This window comes from Schistocerca gregaria, chromosome 2, assembly GCF_023897955.1.
Source record: "Schistocerca gregaria isolate iqSchGreg1 chromosome 2, iqSchGreg1.2, whole genome shotgun sequence".
Taxonomy (NCBI): Eukaryota; Metazoa; Arthropoda; class Insecta; order Orthoptera; family Acrididae; genus Schistocerca; species Schistocerca gregaria.
In genome coordinates this window covers 205,586,733-205,608,623 of record NC_064921.1, presented here as the reverse complement: position 1 = coordinate 205,608,623, position 21,891 = coordinate 205,586,733, and the positions used below count along the sequence as shown (strand labels likewise).

The 21,891-nt window shown below is 39.7% G+C and overlaps 2 protein-coding genes across 2 annotated transcripts in view; one reads left to right on the top strand and one right to left on the bottom strand.

The window, feature by feature from the left end:
* LOC126336698 (uncharacterized) overlaps window positions 1-21,891 on the top strand; it is a 71,398-nt gene that overhangs the window by 22,814 nt on the left and 26,693 nt on the right. The window lies entirely within an intron of this gene.
* On the bottom strand, window positions 11,121-12,287 carry LOC126335698 (piggyBac transposable element-derived protein 3-like). Its single transcript, XM_049999157.1, has one exon. It carries the CDS (start codon window positions 12,285-12,287, stop codon window positions 11,121-11,123), a length of 1,167 nt encoding a protein of 388 aa, XP_049855114.1.

The window sequence follows — 21,891 nt, the reverse complement described above, 5'->3', positions numbered from 1 at the left end:
TGCCTCGGGCATGGATGTGTCTGATGTCGTTGGGTTAGTTAGGTTTAAGTAGTGCTAAGTTCTAGGGGACTGATGACCTCTGAAGTTAAGTCCCATAGTGCTCAGAGCCATTTGAACCATTTGAATGCTCATGTGGTCATAGTATGTACCAAAATTTTTAGTATACCCATACTCCGCAAACCAACATACGGTACATGGTGGGGTGCACCTTCTACCACTTGCAAAAATAGATCGGCGGATAAAAACTGTGGTCTATATCCCTCTGTATGAAATAAACATCGAGGAAATAAGCTTTTCCGGCCTCGTTTGCATGGTTCTCCGAGAATTAGAGGTATCACTTGAAGGCATTTTCTAAGTGTGTTTAATACAGCCCTTCTATAGCATGCTTTAGTCAGTATCACCTTACTGCGTGCATAACTCCGCCTGCGAGTGATAAGTATGTTACTGGTATCTTAAAGCAACACTGTAACTGCGTGTAGCGTGGCCAAGAACAGATAGCATGAACTCTGCGTTGAGCCTGAGCTGTCACATTGGCTCTGTTAGCCTTGGGGAATGGATACGCAGAGTAACCGATTTTCGAGACGCTTTTGCGTTGGACTTTTTTTTTCAGTTAAGCCTCAAGTTGTATCCTATTTAGATCTCCACAATGCGAAATCTTGTGTGTTTCTTTCTGTTACTGTTACGTTTAGTTAAACGTTAAGATATAACATGAACTTCTGACAGACATTAACGACAGCTTTGTTTCGTCCATGACACAAGTAAAGCTAATAGAAAATGCTAGTGGGTACAGTAACATCGCCTGTATGCAAAGAGGTAATAAAACAATAGCTAGGCTACACTGGAATGCACTTTATTCCATGCACAATAATCACATTCTGTACATTTGACATGCAGTCTTATCTTCGCAAAGCCTGTAAGTACATGTAAGAACAGCTTTCACTTTGGCGATGATGTTCAAAGCGACCACTTTGCATTTGCAAATAATTCGCCACGCGCTGGATCATACTTTGCTGTACCATACACAACACACCTGCATCCCCCATTACCGAGCGAGGTGGCGCAGTGGTTAGCACACTGGAATCGCAATCGGGAGGACGACGGTTCAATCCCGTGTCCGGCCATTCCGTGATTTACCTAAATCGTTCCAGGAAAATGCCGGGATGGTTCCTTTGAACGGGCACGGCCGACTTCCTTCCCCATCCTTCCATAATCCGATGACATCGCTGTTTGGTCTCTTCCCCCAGACATCCCAACCAAACCCAATGCATCCACCACTGCCAACACGGCATGCAAGCGACCAGTTAGGTCGTGTACATCCATAGATGGAGTATTATAAACTTGTTCCTTTAAGTGTTCCCACAAACAAAACTCTACTGGACTAAGGTCCGGGGACGCGAAAGCCAGAAAGTTGGATCTCAACGAGCAATCCGAAACCTGGGAAACGTTTCATTCAAGTAGTTACGTACATTCGTTCCAAACTGTGACGGTGCCTCATCACAAGAATCTTTAGAAGCTATTTTCATTAACACTTTCGCCTAATTATATAAATGTACTGCTTGGATGTGTTTAATTTCTACCGTAAATAGTTAAACAATCGGAAGAAACGAAGTAAAATAAACATGGGAAAAAAATCAGGAAGCACCTGGGATTGATTCCAGATCGCCTCTTTCGTAAGCAATGCGCTTTACTATTTATTTTTTTTAAATCTCATTTTGTTCGCTGTTGTTCGTTGCATCTGCTCGGAGCGGACGTCGTAAAACACCCGTTTAAGTACGTTGTTGATCGATTAACTCAGTTTTTTTAATTACAGAAGGCAGCTAACCCTCTGCCCGAACACGCTGAGATACCGTGCCGGCCACCATTCCGCTACGGCTACGCCGTTAACGACGATCGGAGCGTATATACTGCTATTGGAAAAACTTTCGAGAGCATTTTCCCCTTTCCTAACGCCCACTCAGGCGAGATATTTAAGACACATGATGTGGAGACCCATCTCCTTCTACACACGCAATCAGGGGGAAATCAACGTGTCCCGACTGGCCACCTCCCCTTGTAAGACATTTGGGGTCTGGAGCTCATGGTGAACGCTCTAGGTGGCGTCATCTTAGATTACGGTACTTGCGTCATCACCTGACGTCACTAAAGCGTCCTGTAGTGGCATGGATATGTACTAAGTCAGTTGGGCAGTGGACTCAGTGACGAATGCACTGGGTAGAGGTGCTGCCTCTGATTCTTCAAATAAAGGCTGGTGTATGATTTCGACAGTTGACGATTAGCAACCATAGTCTTTTAGATGGCTTATGATTTTGACAATTTACGAGTTGTTTGGCTATCTGGACGCAAGTGCTTTGCGTGATTTACGAGTGGTTCGCATGTCTGTAGGTTGTGCAATGTGTTATTTTTGACAGTTTACAATTAGCAAGCGTGTGTGTAGAACGTTATAGATGATTTCTGTAGGAGTAGTTTGCAGGTCTGTATGATGTGGGGCATGTCTGAGCATGTGTTCTGTGATACATATACTCCATCCCTAAATAAATTGCCCCCAAATAAATAAAGTATACTCCTTCCTTTCTCCATCAGCATAGTACGGGCTGAGTCCTTTTACCAGCAACCTCTACGAAGAGGTTGCGCCCTGGAGGCTTAGGTTAGTGGTGGTGAGCTTAGTTTGCAACAATTTTCTTAGGTTGGTGACAAAAGCGCAAGTGGCCTTTCTTTGCTGCCAGAATTCAAACTCGGCACAGCGGTTCCTAGGAAGAGGTGGCTTTCTGGACCTTGAGAAGTAGTTGAAACTAGGAAGCTGAAAGTATAGTGAACACGTTTTCCTACCTGTATGAAGTCGAGTCACGTGGCCAATAGTAGTGCAGCATTTTTGGAGGGGGAGGGGGTGGTAGGTCATGAATGAACACCGTACTGATAGTGGGAAAATGTGGAACTCTTCATTTGATCATTGAATATTGAAATTGTAAATTGATTTACTGATTATTATTAAAATTGAAATGGAATTAAATACTTAGGTAACTGATAGGTTAGATGCGCAATGTGGGTGTTACTTCAGTTAGCATATTTACAGAAGACTATGTATAGCGTGAGTATAAAGGTGCGGCCTTGAGGCTGTGGAGTCAAATGGTGATGTACAGTTTCCATGCCGCAGCAGGCAGGACCACGACGAGCAATTAGCCAGGCCCATGCGCCAGCTGCGGCGACTGGGCAGTCCCACGTGCTCACTAACAGATGACGTGGCAGCTGTCAACAGCCCATACGTGCTCGCGAAATGTCGGACGGCATAGCGAGTTCAGGATGTCAGAGCAATCTTGGATAATGGTACTCACGTGATAAGCTGAGAACACAACAGCGTCTTCTGTGAACCAAGCCACGTGGTGGATACACTAGGTGCAGCCATCTTGACTAACGGTACTTGCGTCATGATCTGACGTCACAGTGACGTTCTCTGGTGGCGACGATATGAGTGTTAGAATATTTACGAAAGACTACGTCTAGAGCGTGAATGGAGGGAGCGCTAGGCTGCTCGCAAGTCTGTGTCGTCAGGAGATAACTCTAAGATCGCCAGCTTTCTCTCTCGCGCCGCGTCACGGTGGCGTCCTCTGATGGCACGGATATGAACAAAGCCAGTTGCAGTCCAGACCCAGTGGCGAACACATCTGCTTGAAATTGGTTAAATAATAAAGACAAGTCCGTTTTTCTCGCCATAATCGTACTGGAATTTGAACTTCCCGCCATTTTCTGGGGGAAGGGGGGTTGGGTGGAGGTAGCCCTAGTGTCGTATCTTCCCGCCAAAATCAACCATCTTAAATGACCTCACAGAGACGTTGTCGTTTTCTTTGCTTAGTAGAGATAATGGGGATGTGATGCATTATCGTGGTGGAATCTGAATTTAGCGCAATTTTTTTTTTGGGCGAAGGGGACGTGACATTTTCCCGCCATAATTCAAACTTCTCGCCAAAATCCGTCATCTTCGATAACAGTACTTTGGGCCACAATTGATGTTGTTCCAATACTCACCCCAAGCCCTCACCCTCTCCTCTTTATTTCCTATTTTGCTTAGTTCTTCCCTTGCCCATGCCTGTTCTCCTATCCATTACCCATGAAAAATCGAACCGACCTCCACCCCCACCCCAATGGATGTTCTGCATGTGTTGTTGTTGTTGTTGTGGTCTTCAGTCCTGAGACTGGTTTGATGCAGCTTTCCATGCTACTCTATCCTGTGCAAGCTTCCTCATTTCCCAGTACTTACTGCAACCTACATCCTTTTGAATCTGCTTAATGTATTCATCTCTTGGTCTTCCTATACGATTTTTACCCTCCACGCTCCCCTCCAATGCTAAATTTGTAATCCCTTGATGCCTCAGAACATGCCCTACCAACCGGTCCCCTCTTCTTGTCAAGTTGTGCCACAAACTCCTCTTCACCCGTATTCTATTCAATACCTCATCATTAGTTAGGTGATCTACCCATCAAACCTTCAGCATTCTTCTGTAGCACCACATTTTAAAAGCTTCTATTCTCTTCTTGTCCAAACTATTTATCGTCCATGTTTCACTTCCATACACGGCTACACTCCATACAAATACTTTCCGAAACGACTTCCTGACACTTAAATCTACACTCGATGTTAACAAATTCCTCTTCTTCAGAAACGCTTTCCTTGCCATTGCTAGTCTACAATTTATATCCTCTCCACTTCGACCATCATCAGTTATTTTGCTCCCCAAATAGCAAAACTCATTTACTACTTTAAGCATCTCATTTCCTAATCTAATTCCCTCAGCATCACATTTTATTATCCTTGTTTTGCTTTTGTTGATATTCATCTCATATCCTCCTTTCAAGACACTATCCATTCCGTTCAATTGCTCTTCCAAGTCCTTTGCTGTCTCTGACAGGATTACGATGTCATCGGCGAATCTTAAAGTTTTTATTTCTTCTCCATGGGTTTTAATACCTAATCCGAATTTTTCTTTTGTTTCCTTTACTGTTTGCTCAATATACAGATTGAATAATATCGGGGAGAGGCTACAACCCTGTCTCACTCCCTTGCCGACCACTGCTTCTCTTTCATGCCCCTTGGCTCTTATAACTGCCATCTGGTTTCTGTAGAAATTGTAAATAGCCTTTCCCTCCCTGTATTTTACCCCTGCCAACTTTAGAATTTGAAAAAGAGTATTCCAGTCAACATTGTCAAAAGCTTTCTCTAAGTCTACAAATGTTAGAAACGTAGGTTTGCCTTTCCTTAATCTTTACTCTAAGATAAGGCGTAAGGTCAGCATTGCCTCACGTATTCCAACATTTCTACAGAATCGAAACTGATCTTCCCCGAAGTCGACTTCTACCAGTTTTTCCATTTGTCTGTAAAGAATTCGCGTTAGTATTTTGCAGCTGTGACTTGTTAAACTGATAATTCGGTAATTTTCACATCTGTCAACACCTGCTTTCTTTGGGATTGGAATTATTATATTCTTCTTTAAGTCTGAGGGTATTTCGCCTGTCTCATACATCTTGCTCACCAGATGGTAGAGTTTTGTCAGGACTGGCCCTCACAAGGCCATCAGTAGTTCTAATGGAATGTTGTCTACTTGTTTCGACACATGTCTTTCAGTGCTCTGTCAAACTCCTCACATTGTATCGTATCTCCCATTTCACCTTCATCTGCATCGTCTTCCATTTCCATAATATTGTCCTCAAGTACATTGCCCTTGTATAGACCCTCTATATAATCCTTCCACCTTTCTGCTTTCCCTTCTTTGCTTAGAACTGGGTTTCCATCTGAACTCTTGATATTCATGTAAGTGGTTCTTTTTTCTCCAAAGGTCTCTTTAATTTTCCTGTAGGCAGTATCAATCTTACACCTCATGAGATAAGCCTCTACATCTTTACATTTGTCCTCTAGCCATCCCTGCTTAGCAGTTTTGCACTTCCTGTTGATCTCATTTTTGAGACTTTTGTATTCCTTGTTGCCTGCTTCATTTACTACATTTTTATATTTTCTCCTTTCATCAATTAAATTCAATATTTCTTCTGTTACCCAAGGATTTCTAGCAGCCCTCATCTTTTTACCTACTTTATCCTCTGCTGCCTTCACTACTTCATCCCTCAGAGCTACCCATTCTTCTTCTACTGTGTTTCTTTGCCCCATTCCTGTCAATTGTTCCCTTTATGCTCTCCTTGTAACTCTGTATAACCTCTGGTTTTTTCAGCTTATCCAGATCCCATCTCCTTAAATTCCCACTTTTTTGCAGTTTCTTCAGTTTTAATCTACAGTTCATAACCAATAGATTGTGGTCAGAGTTCACATCTGCACCTGGAAATGTCTTACAATTTAAAACCTGGCTCCTAAATCTCTGTCTTACCATTATATAATCTATCTGATACCTTTTAGTATCTCTAGGGTTCTTCCATGTATACAACCTTCTTTTATGATTCTTGAACCAAGTGTTAGCTATGATTAATTTATGCTCTGTGCAAAATTCTACCACACGGCTTCCTCTTTCATTTCTCCCCCCCCCCCCCCCCCCAAATCCATATTCACCTACTATGTTTCCTTCTCTCCCTTTTCTTACTCTCGAATTCCAGTCACCCATGACTATTAAATTTTGGTCTCCATTCACTACCTGAATAATTTCTTTTATCTCATCATGCATGTGTAATCAGATCAAATCTGCCAAGGAAACCAAGTCATGATACCATTCAGCTTAGCCATGTGGGCTAACATGTAGAACAACTTCCATTCTGTGGAGCAGTAACGAATAAGATAAGTAGAATCTAAACTGGCCAAGGAAGCAGATCAGTCTTCTGGCCAACCAGCGAAATTAACGAACCATGATCTGTCGAAAATACTCTCAGTCTCAGAGTACCGGGGACTTGTAATATTCTCTACAAGTACAGCGTCTGTTATGTAGGTCAGTCTGGAAAGACTGTTGCTAATTGCTGTGTTGAACTTACCAACTTAAATACAGAAACACTAAAAACAGCAATTTCCAAGAACAATCTAATGAATAAACACAAGACTGTATGTACAGACGACGATTCAGGGCCACGATTGCAATTATTGGGTGCCTGTGATTAGGGAAGCAGTAATAATTAGACTGTATGGTCGCAACTTTAAGAGACACTGGTAACGCATTTAGCAATTGATTTATTTATTTATTTGGTATTGTTTTTAGTCTTAGCTAGATACAAGAACAGATCAGATGTCACACGTAAGTTAATATATGAGGTAACTATTTATTTTCAGCTTGTACAAAATAGATAAGTGTTTCGGAGTTCTACTGGCCTTCAAAGCAGTCACCAGCATTGTGTACAACCCGTTGCCAGCAATGTAGAAGTCGTAGGATACTCTTAGCAGTGCCAGTTGTGTTGACAGTTCGAGTGGCGTGGAATTTGTAGCAGTTCTGAAGAGAATACCGTGAAATGTTTCCTTCAGTTTAGAAATCGAGTTGAACTTATGAGGGATCAAGTCAGGGGAGTGCAGTAGATGGTATAGCACTTTGTTAGCAGCCCTATGAGTCAAACAAATCAGTAACAGCTTGCATTGTATGTGCTTGAGCATTGTCCTGCAAAATGATGGTCAGATCCTGCAGAAAGTGTCATCACTTCTGTCTCCATGCTGTTCATTTTTGAAACACAAGTTATGACCAGCTTAGAGACAGAAGTGATGACACTTTCTGCAGGACCTGACACAAGTACCCGATGTGTATTTTGATGATTATTACCTACAGATGTCGTACACAAACTGGGAAAATGAACCTGGTGTTTCATTACGTATCTTTTGCCATATTTGATCAATTTTTCCGCGTTTACTCCTGCTGGTATGGATGCAAAGACATATTCGTTCTGCAAACGTCTGAGTGACAGTTACATTAATAAGCTGCACTTAATAGCTAAAAATCATTTAGAGACATTGTCCTGAATCTGTGATATATGTTAGGCTATTAATCACTCTGCTATTCAGCCAATAATTCGTAATGAGTTGACTTCAGTCAATCACGTAAGACACTAATCTGTAACTCTGACTACTCTGCGGATTAGTATGACACCACAATCGAGATTATTGGCATTCGAAGCTTACTTCTACATTTAATTATCTTAACGGAAGCGTCATTCAAACAGTCTGGATTGACTTGACGTTCCAAAACGACAGTTGAGGGTAAGGTTGTATAAAGGTTGTGATCAACAGGTGATGACGTCACTTAGGAGAACGGAGCTGCTTAACAGGTCTAGTCACCAGGTAGCGCTGTCACACTTTCGGCCTTTCTGATGACGTCGAGGTCCGCGAGACGCACGTGTTTCGAAATAGTGGCGTTTCATTCCTCTCTGTCTTGGATAACGGGACCAGATTCGATCACGAACCAGAAACAAAAACTGTATCGTTGTATCAAAATACCGCTGTGTCAGTCCACTTGTGCTAGGAACGGAGTAATTGTATCGAAATAGTGATGTTTCATTCCACTCTGTCAAGGACGAGATTCGAGCTCAGTGCAGATACTGAAACACATTTAACATACCACTGCATGAAACACTTTCAAGAATGTCGAAATCTTTTTGACACACAACAGCATGAATCTTAAGATTTCCGAAAATAAATCTTCGTTTCTAATTGACTGCCCTATTCCGAAATGGTGTAATATCTGCATTATAAACACTAAAAAACAATAAAATAACTCACGTTATTCGCATTCAAAATGATAAAAATGTGAAAAACATTCAGTTAACTTACACATTTCTTATAATACGTGCTCCTCTGTACATGTACAGTAATCATATTAAAAAACACAATTAAACATACAACATTTCAAATAAAAAAAGGTGTAGAGGGTAGTTTTTTGACATACACATAAACTGGATGTAGGTATAATTCCAAGGAATGCAGTTTGCTCCCGCCTCCAGTTCCGTATGTGTTGGTTCTTCTGTCTTCAGCTATGGCGATACGAAGCCATTTATTTTATGAAGATGAATACTGAGAAAATTAAGTGTAGCTTGTGCTCGGCAGTGTTGTCGTTTAAAGGTAGTTCTACTTCTTGCTTAAACAAACATTTGCGACATAAGCATCCAACAGTTAATCTTAGTGAAATTCGTTCGAAACCAGTTTTTATGAATCTGGGCAATGACGAAGCCAGTTATCCTCTATTGTAGACAATGGATCTTTCACATCATCAGCTGTAAGCGATGTAATATTAGTTGACCCTCTTGCTTTAAAAAAAAATTATAAAATTTATACCTAAATTTCGAAGTAACACGACGTCACTTTACCAAACCTGACGGTCCAAGATCATACCCTGCATTTGGTGGGACCAGCTCCGCGTCGTGTACCACGAGGTTTAAAACCAAGTGAAACAATCGCATGTGCTTGTTATCGAACGCAATTAATGCGTCTGAGCAGAGCATTAAAGAACAAACGGCCGCAATACAGGCACGATAAAGTGATTTTGCATTACGACTACGCTCGATCCCACGTTACAAAAGAGGTCAAAATGTACTTGGAAACGTTAAAATGGGAAGTCCTACCCCACCCTCCGTATTCTCCAGACATTGCCCCCTCTGACTATCACCTGTTTAGATCAATGGCGCATGGCCTGGCTGATCAACACTTCCGATCTCAAGAAGAAGTAACAAAATGGATCGATTCGTGGATCACTTCAAAATATGCGCAATTTTTTCGACGCGGTATTCGTACATTGCCAGAAAGATGGGAGAAAGTAGTGACCAGCGATGGAAAAAACTTTGAATGATAGATGTGTGACTAATTTGTTTCATTAAAGCCTCAAATGTTGGGGAAAAACGGCGGTAACAAAGTTGTACACCTCGTAGATTTAAACTCCATGACAAGCATACAGCTGAAAACTTTTCCAGTGAATACAAAATGTGAGTTCCACCTGGGGTATTACCAATAAAATTGTAGCTTGCACTACAGATGATGTACCTAATATGGTGAAGGTACTGACAATGTACAAATGAAGGCATGTACATTGTTTTGCACATACACTGAATTTAATTGTGCAAGCAGGCCTTGAACCAATTACAGACACAAGGGCAAAAAGTGAAGTCAATAGCGAATGTTTCAACAGAAGTCCTCAAGCACTTGAGAAATTACACAACATTCGGAAGTAAATGGGCTTCCCTATCTTAAAACCGAAACAAAATTGTCCTTCAAGATGGAATTCCACGTATGAAATGTCTGAAAGGCTTTTGAAAATCAAAGAGCCTTTGCAAAGCACCCTGGCCATCCTTATTGTGGATTCACAAACAAAACTGTCCAATGAAGACTGTTCAGTTACTGAAAAATCTTGTGAAATACTATCTCCTTTTGAGCAAGTAACAACAGAAATTAGGATCGAAAAAAATAAAACCTTGTCAAAAGTCGTCTTATTAAGCAAAGGTTTACAAATTCATTGTCTGAGACTGAAAAACTCAGGTTACAGCAATGAAGCTATTAACCCTTTCCAGCCCAACTTTTATTTACTTGTAGGAAAAAATATTTTTTCGCGTATTTCCCTACATAATGATTGGAAAAATATATATTTATAAGAAATTTTGTTATTTTTTTGTTTTTTGGGGGAAATTAGGGGTGACTTCACTTGGCATCGTTGGGCAGGATTTGTTTCCTTGAATCAGGCGGTTGGGATGTCACAGTGCTTGGTAATGGAACTTGAATGAATATTTTAATTACACAATTTGATGCAGTTTATTAAAGAAAAATTAGTACTTTCAATAATGCAACTTGCATTTCAGGACAATTTTATGTTTTTTTAGAGCATGATTATTACTTTACATAAAAATTTAAGAAACAGTTTCTGTCTTTGGTAAAGCAAAGAGGTTTATTACATTTGATGCATTTCGTTCGAGAACATGCTGTAATGCACAATTTATATCTCTGTTTGTTTTCTACATGCTGTGGCCAGTGTCCAATGTTGTCATACCTTACATCATCAACTGGGCTGGGAACCAATGGGGCTCGTTTCTTCGCAACTGTAGACGATGGACTGTCATCTGTTGGCCGTCCTCGTCTTCTTACCAAAATGTCTCCTGCCTGTTAGTAGTCCATGAGCTACATCAGACCGAAAAATCAACAGAGACATGTGTTTGGTAATTCCTCTTTTTCTGCAATGTCAGAGGTATTGAAGCCAAGCATTCACAACACGCATGTCAAGGAGGTGGAAAACGATCCTTAAATAAAATCTTTTCACACCAATATTATTCCTATAAAAAGCAACCAGCATGTCGTGCAGATCAACTCCTCCCACCGAACGGTTATATTCTCTAACAATGTCTGGCCTTGGAACATCAATATATTTTCGTTCTCCCACTGACCAACGTTTCACTGGTTCTACTGGACTTCCTCCTTTGTACAATGATGCAAGAACGACAGACTTGTTACCATACCACTTCAGCGCTATGATGTTCCTTTGTGTTTCAGTTCGATAATCGTATGATCTTTGTCCCTGCTTTTTCAGCTCACTGTCTGCTTTTAGATTGCAGCCTTGTAGTCTCGTGGGTCTAACAGTTCCAACAGACAAAATGCCATAGTTTTTCAGGGATGAAATAAGATTGTAAGAGGTGAAAAATTTGTCTGTAAACACTTTAAAATTTTTATATTTTGGCAGTCCTTCCACAAGCCTTATCACAATATCTCCACTTATACCAAGACCAGTATCATTATGTACAGTTCCTTTCCCTCGGTATATTTCAAAATCGTACACAATTCTACTAGAACCAGCATAGTCAGAAACTTTTATACCCCACTTGTGTGGTTTGCTTTTTACATACTGTTTCAGGGATGAATGACCTTTGAAAGGAATGATTAATTCATCCATTGAATGATATTCCTCAGGTTCAATAATTGAAAAACCTTGTTTGATTTTGTCAACAAGTGGTCTCACCCTGAACAGCTTGTCATAATCAGGGCCCTCTCTTTGTTTCATTTTAGTGTTGTCATTCACATGTAAATAATTTCTTAGCTTATCAAACCAATTTCTAGGCATTGAGTCAGCTATTGAAGAAAATCTTGAAGCCTCTGCCCAGTACATTCTGTAACTAGGCATTTTCACAACACCTGCTGGGATGTTTATCCCTATATACTTTTCTATTTCACGAACGTTTGTATCTAAAGATGCACCTGTTTTCTGTGTGCAGTATAGATTAGATTGCTCGACTAGGTTCTGGATAATGTCATCACTGTACATTGTTCTGAAATACTGCAAAGGTGCCAGTTCATCGCCTGGAGGGTCAGAAAAAACTGCATTACATGATATGTCCACTTCTTCAATGTCCTTCATTCTCCACTGAAGATCCTGGTGTGTATCACACTGAATTTTCTGAGCTGAATGACTTGCTGCAAGGTTTGGCTTAGCAAGTAATCTTGAAGCTAAGGGAACATCATCTTCATCATTGGCTTCAGGGTCCAGAATTTAAACCATATCAAGGTCCATTTCTTGAAGAAACTGTATATCCAGTGAAGTAGGGTCCTGCTGCTGAGCATTTTCAATCTCTTCCTCCACATCAGACATATCAAGGTCCAAATCATATAAATCACCTTCGAGAAGCAGCAATATTTCTTCTTCATGTTGATTTATGATTGCGAATCATCTGATAAACAAACCAGGAATTTGTTACTAAAGCAGCAACTAAACTGGTAAATTATGTCAATAAAAATTTTAGCATATTAATATTAGTTAGTATAATAAAGCTTCAAAAGAAACTTGAAAAATATTAGAGTTACACATTATGGTAAACTTTAGTCGAAGTTATTGCATGTAACATTTGGTAACATAACAAATGCCCAATGATGCCAAATGGAATCATTGTGAATTCCAAGCAGAAAATTACTGTAACTAGCATTATTTTCAAAGTGTTTACTAGTTAATTTACACTTTCAACAATAATTTATTAGTGCAACTTTTATATTAGTTTGCTTCCTTTACCTTGATATAATATTTTGAAAGTCCAGCTGGGTGCACTGTACCGTAGACACCATGCAACTTTTGTCGAGGCATCGTAGCCTCATGCACTCTGTTTTAGCAAATTCTGAACATTGATTAAAAGAAACAAAAGATGCCTTCTCTCATTATCACACAACGTAAACACCACAGCACACCTGTATTATGGCCACCTCTGTTGCATGTGAGTGCATAGTTTCAAAGACGGGCAACCAATAAGTCAGATGATCCAACCTTTCAAGAGAACAAGTAACAAAAATGATATTTCTAAACTACGATTTAGAATAAGTACAGTAGATCCACTCAGAAATAAAACAGTAAAATTTCAGTTGATTTTGTTCTTCTCTGGACAATGTGAACTGAGATTGTATTTGGCTGTATTTTGTTTAGTCCACTAAATCTTACATGTAGTTACCTTCAAGAACGTTTTTGCTCACCATTCAGTGAGTTTAATTTTTTTGAGTATGTTTATTTGTTTATGTATTTGAGAATTATGACATGATTATGTATGTACATGTTTGTGTGGTTATTTTTGTAAATGTGGTATGTTCTCTTATTACACAATCTAGGCATCATAAATAATTCTGAGGCAAATCAACAATGGTACTTCGACACTTTTGCTTTTGGCGTTCAGATACTTCGATAAAAATTGCATTGCAGCAGCAACTTAACTTCATCCCTGACTTTCTGAGGAAGTTTATAATAAAATGATAAGATATCTGCTTACTGTGAGTGCTTGAAGGAACTCCATATACCTGTACATCATACAAACTTCTTTAGCAAGAATTGTAAGTCGTGCAGAGCCAAATCTGCCATGACATAGGTATCACAAAGGCATTACACTGTATTAATTATTTTAAATTTAAGTCCGGATTTTCTATTTCAAGGAAACATACAGTTACCTCGAAATATTTGAACATGTTTTCCAGTTCTATCAAGTGAACTACATCCAGCTGACTTGTGAATTTTTGACCCGAAACTGCCATACTTGATGCTCCAGTCTCTTATGGTAGTCTTTTGTTCTGTGTGCATCAGTCAATTTCCAGTCCTGTTCCGTGTGAGAAACAATGGGAAATTCAACTGTGAGAAAGAAAAGTGTGGGTGGCACACTCGTAAATGTGAATCATGTACAAGGAGTGCTATACTTCATGGACCACAAGGGGCTAGTTGAAAACAATTTAAATAATATTGGTTCAACTTTTGACTAGTGAGGTGAATTAAGGTTTTCCGCTAGATGCATTTCATGTCTTTAATGTGTTCATCTCCCCTCATGAACCATGGAACTTGCCGTTGATGGGGAGACTTGCGTGCTACAGTGATACAGATAGCCACACTGTAGGAGCAGCCGCAGTGGAGGGGTACCTACTGAGAGGCCAAAAAAACTTGTGGCTATTGAAGAGGAGAAGCAGCCATTTTAGTAGTCCCAGGGGCAACAGTCTGGACGAATGACTGATCTGGCCTTGTAACATTAATGAAAACGGCCTTGCTGTGCTGGTATTGCAAACGACTGAAAGCAAGGGAACACTACAGTCATAATTTTTCACGAGGGCAAGCAGCTTTACTGTATGGTTAAATAATGATGGCATCCACTTGGGTAAAATATTCCGGAGGTAAAATAGTCTCCATTCGGATCTCCAGGCGAGGACTACACAGGACAACGTTGTTATCAGGAGAAAGACAACTGGCGTTCTACGGATCGGAGTGTGGAATGTCAGATCTCATAATTGGGCAGGTAGGTTATAAAATTTAAAAAGGCAAATGGATAGATTAAAGTTAGTTATAATGAGAATTAGTGAGGTTCAATGGCGGGAGGAACAAGACTTCTGGTCAGGTGGATACAGGATTATAAAAACAAAATCAAATAGACGTAATGCAGGAGTAGGTTTAATAATGAATAGGAAAATAGGAATGCAGGTAAGCTAATACAAACAGCATAATGAACGCATTATTGTAGCCAAGATAGATATGGATCCCACACCTACCACAGTACTACAAGTTTATATGCCAACAAGCTCCACAGACGACAAAGAGATTGATGGAATGTATGATGAGAAAAAAGAAATTATTCAGATAGTGAAATGAGATGAAAATTTAATAGTCGTGGGTGACTGGAACTAGACAGTAGGAAAAGGAAGAGAAGGAAACGTAGAAGTGAATATGGAATGGAAGAAAGGAATGAAAGAGGAAGCTGCCTGGTAGAATTTTGCACAGAGCATAACTTAATCATAGCTAACACTTGGTTCAAGAATAATGAAAGAAGATCGTATACATGGAAGAATCCTGCAGATACTAGAAGGTTTCAGATAGATTATGTAATGGTAAGACAGAGATTCAGGAACCAGGTTTTAAATTGTAAGACATTTCCAGGGGCAGATGTGGACTCTGACCACAATCTATTGGTTACGAACTATAGACTAAAACTGAAGTAACTGCAAAACGGAAGGAATTTAAGGAGATGAGACCTGGATAAACTGACTAAATCAGAGGTTGTAGAGAGTTTTAGAGAGAGCATTAGGAAACAATCGACAAGAACAGGGGGAAAAAATAGAAGAAGAATGGGTTGTATTGAGAGATGAAATAGCGAAGGCAGCATATGATCAAGTAGGTAAAAAGACAAGGGCTAGGATAACAAAGAGACAATGAATTTAACTGATGACAGAAGGAACTATAAAAATGCAGTAAATGAAGGGACGAAAAGGAATGCAAATATCTCAAAAATGAGATCGAAAGGAAGTGTAAAATGGCTAAGCAGGGATGGCTAGAGAACAAATGTAAGATTGTAATGGCTTATATCATATAGGGGTAAGATAGATACTGCCTACAGGAAAATTAAAGAGATCATTGTAGAAAAGAGAACCACCTGTATGAATATCAATGGCTCAGATGGAAAACCAATCCTAAACAAAGAAGGAAAAGCAGAAAGATGGAAGGAGCATATAGAGTGTCTATACAAGGGTGATGTACTTGAGGGCATTATTATGGAAATAAAAGAGGACGTAGATGAAGATGGAATGGGAGATACGATACTGCATGAAGAATTTGACACAGCACTAAAAGACTTAAGTCGGAACAAGGCACCAGGAGTAGACAACATTCCATTAGAACTACCGAAAACCTTGGGAGAGGCAGTCATGACAAAACTCTACCATCTGGTGAACATGACATAAGGGGACTGGCGAAATATCCTCTGACTTCAAGAAGAATATAATAATTCCAATCCCATAGAATGCATGTGTTGACATATATGAAAATTACTGAACTATCAGTTTAATAAGTCAGAGCTGCCAAATACTAACATGATTCTTTACAGAGTAATGCAAAAACTGGTAGAAGCCGATCGAAGATGAGTTTGGATTCCGTAGATATGTTGGAACAAACAAGGCAGTACTGACCTGTTATAATAGAAAGCAGATTAAGGAAAGGTGACCTACGTTTCTAGCATTTGTAGACTTAGAGAAAGCTTTTGACAATGTTGACTGGAATATTCTGAAATTCTGAAGGTAGTATGGGTAAAATACACGGAATGAAAGGCTATTTACAATTTGTACAGAAACCAGATTGCAGTTATGAGTCGATGAGCATGAAGGGAAGCAGTGGTTGGGAAGGGAGTGAGACAGGGTTGTAGCGTATCCCCGATGTTATTTAGCTTGTATATTGAGGAAGCAGTAAAGGAAACATACGAAAAATTTGGGGCAGGAATTAAAATCCATGGAGAAGTAAGAAAAACTTAAGATTTTCTGATGACAACGTAATTCTGTCAGAGACATCAATAGGACCTGGAGGAGAAGTTGAATGGAATGGACACTGTCTTGAGAGGAGGATATAAGGAAACCTCAACAAAAGCAAAACAAGGATAACAGAATGTAGTTGAATTAAATCACATGATGCTGAGGGAATTAGGTTAGGAAATGAGACACATAATGAGTTTTGCATTTTGGGGAGCAAAAAAAACTGATGATGTTCGAAGTAGAGGGGATATAAAATGTAGACTGTAAATGGCAAGGGAAACGTTTCTGATGAAGAGAAATTTGCTAACATTGAGTATATACTTAAGTTTTGGGAAGTATTTTCTGAAAGTATTTCTACAGAGTGTAGCCATGTATGGAAGTGAAACATGGATGATAAATAGTTTAGACAAGAAGACAGTAAAAACTTTCAAAATGTGGTGCTGGAGAAGAATGCTGAAGATTAGATGGGTAGATCATGTAACTAATGATGAGGTACTGAATATAATTGGGGAGAAAAAGAATTTGTGGCAAAACTTGACTAGAGGAAGGGATTGGTTGTTGAGACACGTCCTGAGGCATCGTGGGATCACGAATTTAGTATTGAAGAGAAGTGTGGAGGGTAAAATTCGTAGAGGGGGATCAAGAGGTGAGTACACTAAGCAGATTCAGACGGATGTAGGTTGCAGTACGTACTGGGAGATGAAGCAGCTTGCACAGGATAGAGTAGAATGGACTGAAGACCACAACAACAACAATTTAAGTATGCATCTTAGTATTCCATTTACAAAAATTTCAGTTATTATCATAATTTCATTGAAATCAAAATTTAGTAAGAAGATCATGAAAGTGAACACACAGCTACAATATATTATGGGTGGGTAGCTTTGAGGGATGAAGTAGTGGCAGCAGAGGATCAAGTAGGTATACAGACGAGGGCTAGTAGAAATCCTTGGGTAATAGAAGAAATACTGAATTTAATTGATGAAAGGAGAAAATATAAAAATGCAGTAAATAAAGCAGGCAAAAAGGAATTAAAACGTCTCAAAAATCAGATCGACAGGAAGTGCAAAATGGCTAAGCAGGGATGGCTATAGGGCAAATGTAAGGATGTAGTGGCTTATCTTAAGAGGCGTAAGATAGATACTGCCTACAAGAAAATTAAACAGACCTTTGGAGAAAAAAGACGCACTTTCATGAATATCAAGAAGGGAAAGCATGAAGGTGAAAGGAAGGTCTATACAAGGGCGATATACTTGAGGGCAATATTATGGAAATGGAAAAGAATGTTTATGAAGATGAAATGGGAGATATGATACTGCGTGAAGAGTTTGACAGAGCACTGAAAGACCTGAGTCGAAGCAAGGCCCCAGGGGTAGACAACATACCATTCGAACTACTGACTGCCTTGGGAGAGCCAGTCCTGACAAAACTCTACCATCTGGTGCGCATAATTATGACACAGGTGAAATAGCCTTGTACTTCAAGAAGATTATAATAATTCCAATCCCAAAGAACGCAGGTGTTGACAGATGTGAAAACTATCAAACTAACAGTTTAATAAGACACGGCTGCAAAATACAAACGCAAATTCTGTACAGACTAATGGAAAAACAGGCAAAAGCTCTGGGAAGAACAGTTTGCATTCCGTAGAAATGTTGGAACACGTGAGGGAATACTGACCTTACAACTTATCTTAGAAGAAAGATTAAGGAAAGGCAAACCTACATTTCTTGCATTTGTAGACTTAGAAAAAAGCTTTTGACAATGTTGACTGGAATACTCTCTTTCAAATTCTGAAAGTGGCAGAGGTAAAATACAGGGAGCAAAGACTATTTACAATTTGTATGGAAACAAGATGGCAGATACATGAGTCGAGGCATATGAAAGAGAAGCAGTGGTTGGGAAGGGAGTGAGACAGGGATGTAGCCTCTCCCTGATGTTATTCAATCTGTATATTGAGCAAGCAGTAGAGGAAACAAAAGAAAAATTCGGAGTAGGTATTAAAATCCATGGGGAAGAAATAAAAACTTTAAGGTTTGCCGATGACATTGTAATTCTGTCAGAGACAGCAAAGGACTTGGGAGAGCAGTTGAACGGAATGAACAGTATCTTGAACATCAACAAAAGCAAAACAAGGATAATGGAATGTAACTGAGATAACTCGGGTGATGCTGAGGGAATCAGATTAGGAAATGAGACTTAAAGCAGTAAAGGAGTTTTGCTATTTGGGGAACAAAATAACTGATGGTGGTCGAAATAAATAGGATATAAAATGTAGACTGCCAATGGCAAGGAAAGCGTTTCTGAAGAGAAATTTGTTAACATCGAATTTACATTTAAGCGTCAGGAAGTCGTTTCTGAAAGTATTTACATGGAGTGTAGCCATGAATGTAAGTGAAACATGGACGATAAATAGTTTGGACAAGAAGAGAACAGAAGCTTTCGAAATGTGGTGCTACAGAAGAACGCTGAAGATTAGATGTGTAGATCACATAACTAATGAGGAGGTATTGAATAGGATTGGGGAGAAGAGGAGTTTGTGGCACTAGTTGACAAGAAGAAGGGATCGGTTGGTAGGACATGTTCTGAGGCATCAAGGGATCACTAATTTAGTATTGGAGGGCAGCGTGGAGGGTAAAAATCGTTGAGGGAGACCAAGAGATAAATACACTAAGCAGATTCAGAAGGATGTAGGTTGAAGTAGTTACTTGGAGATGAAGAATCTTGCACAGGATAGAGTAGCATGGAGACGTACATGAAACCAGTCTCTGGACTGAAGACCACAATCGCAACAGCAATGTGTTCATTGTGGTGCGACTGATTGGTGAGCATTGTCCAAACAGAAAATATACCTATTCATCTTCTGACCAATGTCTAGAATGATACTGAATGCTTCAAAATAGATGTGGATAAAATGTAAATCACAATTAGAGCACTTGGAATGTTCTACAGATGTATGTTTAAAATTAATAAAATATAAGCTTCATAAAAGAATCTACAAGTTTTTAATCAACACGAAAATAAAAATCGTACTCAAACTGATTTAGAGTGACAATGATTGTTCTTGTGCTTTTGGACGGGCCTCAAAATATTTCTTCACAATGAAGGAAATTGCTGTGTTCAAGTTCTCTCTAAGTTTTCTTCTCAAGTCTGGTAACGCTACCACATATTTCACACTCTCAGTTAGACTACTGAACAGTTAGCATAATACCTCTGTGGATCTTTATCAGCAAGCTTGTGTCTTTAAATGTTGATATAATAATTATTTTTGGCCCTTGTGCGATAATTGTGCCCTTCTTTAACATAAGCACTCTGTTTATTTTTAAATCATGATCCTTCTACGAGGGTTGGAACTCAAATAGTGGCAACTATTTATTCACAACCGATACAAAAGATTTACATGTTTGCACCTGTCACTGTCCTACAGAGTAGTCACCAGCGTTGTGTAGAACATGTTGCCAGCCATTTGGATGGCGTAGTGTACCGTCAACAGAGCCTGTTCTCTTAATGTGTGAATGGAGCGCTCTGCGGTCTACTGCCTGTCTAATCTCTGGAACAGTTCTGAAGCAAATGCCACAAAGTGGTTCCTACATCTTCGGAATCAAATGAAAGTTACAAGGACCTAAATCCGGGGAGTATGGTGGATTGTACAGTACTTCCCAGTCGCATGTCCAAACAGAGCAGCCACTGCTTGCGCTGTATGCGCCCGCGTATTTTCGTGCAAAATGGTGGGTTGCGCAGAAAGTGTCGCTGCTTCTTTCGCAAAAGCTGGTCGCAGGTGTTGCTCCAAAAACGACCAGTAATAGTGTGCGTTGACAGTCTACCGTGGAGGAACGTAATATGTTAGGATAACGCCATCAAGTCGTACATGAAAATAGCCATAACTTTCACCATACCGGGGCACTTTCGACTTTCTCGGAGACACAAAATGACGCCATTCGTTGGACTGGCGTTTCAGTTTTGGCTCGTAAGATCTGGCCCATGTCTTTTCCAATGTTACGATATGGCGTACGATTCGATAGACAGTAGATCGCTCCATCGCACCATCAACAGAACACAACTTTGGTGACGACTTTGATGGACAGTAACTGGTGTAAACATGTAACTCTTTTGTATCAGTTGTGAATAAATAGTTGCCACTATTTATGTTCCAACCCTCGTTTATAGGTACCTGTAGGGAACGATTAGTATTCAGTATTTATTGAAACTATTCTTGCAAGACAGCCTGGGTAACAGCCATGCAATATATCTTACTGATTTCTTCTGATGTTTTTATAGCCTGTTTATCCACTGGGTGAAAAAAAAAATTCAGTATATATTTGAAAACTGAATAAATCACGGAATAATGTAGATAGAGAGGTACAAATTGACACACATGCTTGGAATGACATGGAGTTTTATTAGAATCAAAAAAATACAAAAGGTAAAAAGAATGTCCGACAGATGGCGCTTCATCTGATCAGAATAGCAATAATCAGCAGAACAAAGTAAGACAAAGCAAAGGTGATGTTCTTTACAGGAAATACTCAATATGTCCACCATCATTCCACAGCAATAGCTGTAGTTGAGGAATAATGTTGTGAACAGCACTGTAAAGCATGTCCGGAGTTATGATGAGACATTGGCGTCGGATGTTGTCTTTCAGGATCCCTAGAGATGTCGGTCGATCACGATACACTTGTGACTTCAGGTAACCCCAAAGCCAATAATCGCACTGACTGAGGTCTGGGGACCTGGGAGGCCAAGCATGACGAAAGTGGCGGCTGAACACACGATCATCACCGTATGACGCCATCTGTTTGACATTTTGTGAACTTTGTTTTTTTTGGTTCTAATAAAACCCCATGTCATTCCAAGCACGTGTGTCAATTTTTACCTCTCTATCTACGTTATTCCGTGGTTTATTAAGTTTTCAAATTTATACTGACTTTTTGATCACCCAGTATGTGTACTTGTTCTGTGGTCCATATGCAAATGTGACTGAATTACGACCACTGGGCTGATACCTAAATTTTCTGTAATTTGATTCGAAGTTTACAAGAATCCATAGCTTCTGGATGCTGCCAGAAGAAAGAATTTTTAAAAAGCACATTTTTAGCAAAATGGTGCAAACAGATACGTTTCCCTATTGTCATGTTATCAATCAGTCACTAAGTAAATGATGGGTAAAGTACTGCAGACATTGTGGGCATAATTTCTTAATTCAGTGCCTTGCT